The sequence below is a fragment of the Penaeus monodon genome, chromosome 29 (genome assembly GCF_015228065.2).
Source record: "Penaeus monodon isolate SGIC_2016 chromosome 29, NSTDA_Pmon_1, whole genome shotgun sequence".
Classification (NCBI taxonomy): Eukaryota; Metazoa; Arthropoda; class Malacostraca; order Decapoda; family Penaeidae; genus Penaeus; species Penaeus monodon.
The window spans coordinates 3852372-3853105 of NC_051414.1; the positions used below are offsets into that span (position 1 = coordinate 3852372).

At 32.7% G+C, this 734-nt stretch overlaps 1 protein-coding gene across 1 annotated transcript in view; it reads left to right on the plus strand.

Moving 5' to 3' along the window:
* Nucleotides 1–734, plus strand: part of LOC119591912 (protein ERGIC-53-like) — a gene marked incomplete in the record, with an annotated part of 12371 nt that overhangs the window by 6831 nt on the left and 4806 nt on the right. Inside the window, 1 exon segment of the mRNA XM_037940666.1 lies at nt 416–518. Coding sequence (XP_037796594.1) covers nt 416–518 — 103 coding nt within the window.

The following is a 734-nucleotide window of genomic DNA, read 5'->3' on the forward strand; positions in this document are numbered from 1 at the left end:
AACCAAATGAATTTGAGTGGAAATGAGATCTATTTTTATCTGGAGAAGTACTTGAGTGTAGAAGGATGTCCATTCATAATTTCCCAAGCTTGTGTTACGTAACTGATAAAGTAATTGTGCTGAACCATGCATGAGTAGACCCAGTGTAATGTGATTATATATACAATTTTTTATGTATATTAAATATGGGTTTTCTGCAAAACAAATACTGTTTTATTGTGGAATTAAGCATATATGGTTGATTACCCTAAATGGAATGTTATTTTTATTCACAATTAAAATTACTGAATTGTAAGAATGTATGCTAAAATTATTGTCTTTACAATTATATATATGTTGTTCTGTTTTCTGTCAATTATTTTTGGTCATATGGCAAAATGTCATACCAGAGACCTAACTCGCATACTATCCCTAGGTATGTAGCACAAAATCCTGATTCCGTACGCAAGGAAGCAGAAGAAGAGTACGAGACTGGAGAGCAGAGAGAGTTGCGTCAGATCTTCCAAGGACAAGGACAGGTACTTGGTGTTCATTACTGTTAAATAAGGTGCGATAAAAGTGTATTTTTCGTGCCAGCATTGTTTCTTTTTCTTTGTCCCTTTGATTATAGGTTGAGGAAAAGAAGTCTGTTGGGACGTCAAGTTCTCAGATATTATTTATAGGTATATATAGATAGTATTATTTTCTAATATAAGGAAAAATGGTTTGTATGTTTACTCTTTGGGGAATTAATG